The sequence below is a fragment of the Nicotiana sylvestris genome, chromosome 4 (genome assembly GCF_000393655.2).
Source record: "Nicotiana sylvestris chromosome 4, ASM39365v2, whole genome shotgun sequence".
Classification (NCBI taxonomy): domain Eukaryota; kingdom Viridiplantae; phylum Streptophyta; class Magnoliopsida; order Solanales; family Solanaceae; genus Nicotiana; species Nicotiana sylvestris.
Window position 1 is genome coordinate 43780803 of NC_091060.1, and position 3357 is coordinate 43784159.

Below are 3357 nucleotides of genomic sequence, written 5' to 3' on the forward strand. Positions count from 1 at the left end.
TTTCCTTGTCATGCGATATTTTTGACATCACAATTCTAAACTTCTGTCTTCTATTCTCTCACAGATGGTGAGGACACGTGCTACTCGGGATGATCAGGCACCCGCGCCCCCTACTGCAGCCATCAGAGGCCGGGGCCAGGGCAGAGGCCAGGGACGCGCACGTGGTGCAGCCAGATCACCTGAATGAGCTGCTACTAAGGTACCGCCAACAGATCTAGCCGGAGTTCAGGCACCTGACACGCCTACAACTATTGCTACTCCAGCCCTTCAGGAGACATTGGCATAGTTTATGAGTTTGTACACCACGTTGGCTCAGGCAGGGTTGTTTCCCCTTGCTGCAGCCACATCCCAGGCCGGGAGAGGAGCACAGACTCTAGCCACCCACACTCCTGAGCAGCGAGTGCATGTTGAGCAGGTCCTAAAGATCATTCCTGTTCCGCCTGCAGTGCCAGTTCAGCCCGTGGATGGGGAAGCTGCTTCTGAGGACGAGCAACAGAGGTTGGAGAGGTTCAAGAAGTATGATCCTACGGTATTCAGTGGGCTAGCATCAGACGATGCCTTGGAGTTTCTAGAGGAGTGCCACCGTATTCTACGCACTATGGGCATATCTGAATCTAGCGGGGTTTCCTTTACTACCTTCCAGCTTCGGGGAGCCGCCTATGATTGGTGGCACACATATGAGTTAGACAGTCCAGACGAGGCTGCTTCACTGACCTGGACCCAGTTCATAGATATGTTCCTGAGAGAGTTTTTTCCTCAGAGCCTCAGGGACACATGGCGCTCAGAGTTTGAGCATTTGTGCCAGGGTGCTATGACAGTTTCAAAGTATGCCATCCGTTACACCAGATTGGCTAGGCATGCACCGGCTTTGGTTGCTACTGTCCCCGAGAGGGTTCACCGGTTCATTGAGGGTCTTATCCCACCCATCAGATCTAGCATGGATCGAGAGTTGGAGATGGACATTCCTTATCAGCAAGTAGTGAGCATTGCTAGGAGGATCGAGGGTATGCTCACTAGTGAGCGAGAGGAGAGAGAGGCCAAGAGGTCTCGAGAGTCGGGCCACTACTCTAGTGCCCGTACCCCAGCAGCAGGTCGACATGGTAGGGGTTATATGGGTCGCCCTATCCATTCAGCTCTTCCAGCAGCCAGCAGTGCTCCAGCTCCTCCTAGACCTCAGGAGCCTTACTATGCACCTACGGTTTCTAGCGCGCGTCCTGCGCGGGGTGCTATCAGAGACCAGTCCAGCAGACCTGGACCTAGCCAATCACAGCCACCACGTCCTCCTAGAGCTTGTTTCGAGTGTGGTGATACACGCTATATAGTTAGGGACTGCCCCAGACTTGGTAGGGGTACATCTTTACAGACTGCTCAGCCACAGCGTGCTCCTCAGAGTTCTTAGCCATGATCACAGCTCTAGCTGCTACCCCATCTGCCCAGCCAGCTAGGGGTGGAGGTCGGGGAGGTAGAGGTCTCCCTCGAGGGGGTTGCCTCCGATTCTGTCATCACAAGTATTATACTGGTTTGTCACAGAGATGCATCGGTTCTATTCGATCTAGGCTCCACTTATTCTTATGTGTATTCTTATTTTGCTCCGCATTTGGGTGTAGCCCGAGATTCTTTGACTTCTCCTGTTTATGTTTCTACTCTTGTTTGAGATTCTCTTATTGTGGACCGCGTTTATCGGTCATGTTTGGTTACTATTTGTGGTTTTGAGACCAGAGCAGATCTATTGTTACTCAATATGGTGATTTTGATATTATCTTGGGCATGGACTGGTTGTCGCCCCATTATGCTATTCTTGATTGTCACGCCAAGACCGTGACGCTAGTTATGCCAGGTATTCCGCGTATTGAGTAGAGTGGTACCTTAGATCATACTCCTAGTAGAGTTATCTCTTTCCTTAAAGCTCAGCGTATGGTTGAGAAGGGGTGTGCCGCGTATTTAGCTTATGTGAGAGACGTCAGTGTTGATACCCTTTATGTTGATTCAGTCCCAGTGGTACGAGATTATCCCGATATGTTTCCAGCTAATCTTTTGGGCATGCCGCCCGATAGATATATTGATTTTGGCATTGATTTGTTGTTAGGCACTCAGCCCATTTCCATTCCTCCGTACCGTATGGCTCCTAATGGGTTGAAGGAGTTGAAGGATCAGTTACAGGAATTGCTTGATAAGGGTTTTATTCGACCTAGTGTTTCACCGTAGGGTGCTCCTGTTTTGTTTGTGAAGAAAAATGGTGGTTCTATGTGTATGTGTATTGATTATCGCCAGTTGAATAAGGTTATAGTGAAGAACCGTTATCCTTTGCCTCGTATTGATGATCTATTTGACTAGTTTCAGGTCGCACAGATATTTTCTAAGATTAATTTGCGCTCAGGTTACCACCAGTTGAAGATTCAGGAGCCAGATATCCTGAAGACTGCTTTCAGGACTCGGTATGGTCATTATGAGTTCCTTTTTATGTCATTTGGGCTGACCAATGCCTCAGCAACATTTATACATTTGATGCACAATGTGTTCAGGCCATATCTCGACTCGTTCGTCCTTGTTTTCATAGATGATATTCTTGTATACTCCCAGAGTCAGGAAGATCATGAGCAGCACCTGAGGACAGTGCTTCAGACCTTGAGAGAGAAGAAGTTATATGCAAAGTTCTCAAAATGTGAGTTTGGTTGAGTTCTGTGGCATTATTAGGCCACGTGGTATCGAGTTAGGGCATTCGGGTGGATCCGAAGAAGGTAGAGGCCGTGCAGAGTTGGCCCAGGCCCTCCTCAGCTACAGATATTTGCAGTTTCCTTGGCTTGATGGGTTACTATCGTCATTTTGTGGAGGGGTTTTCATCGATTGCAACTCCTATTACTAGATTGACCCAGAAGGGTGCTCCATTTCAGTGGACAGAGGAGTGCGAGGCGAGCTTTCAGAAGCTTAAGACAACTTTGACTACAACCCCAATTTTGATATTTCCTACTGGTTCGGGGTCTTATACAGTTTATTGTGATGCCTCATGGGTTGGCCTTGGAGCGGTGTTGATGGACGGTAAGGTGATTGCCTATGCATCCAGACAGTTGAAGATACATGAGAAGAATTACCCTGTCCACGACCATGAGTTAGCTGCTATTGTTCATCCCTTGAAGATCTGGCGTCATTATTTGTACGATGTGCCTTGTGAGATTTATACTGACCATCAAAGTTTACAACACTTGTTCAAGCAAAAGGATCTAAATTTGCGCCAGAGGAGGTGGTTAGAGTTGCTGAAGGATTATGATATTACTATTCTGTATCACCCGGGCAAGGCCAATGTGGTAGCGGATGCCTTGAGTCGCCGGGCAGAGAGTTTGGGGAGTTTGGCATATTTAC

General features: G+C 48.4%; 1 protein-coding gene across 1 annotated transcript; it reads left to right on the plus strand.

The window, feature by feature from the left end:
- Nucleotides 1–289: 289 nt before the first annotated feature.
- LOC138889483 (uncharacterized) lies at nucleotides 290–1399 on the plus strand. Its single transcript, XM_070172794.1, has one exon. It carries the CDS (start codon nucleotides 290–292, stop codon nucleotides 1397–1399), a length of 1110 nt encoding a protein of 369 aa, XP_070028895.1.
- Nucleotides 1400–3357: the final 1958 nt, after the last annotated feature.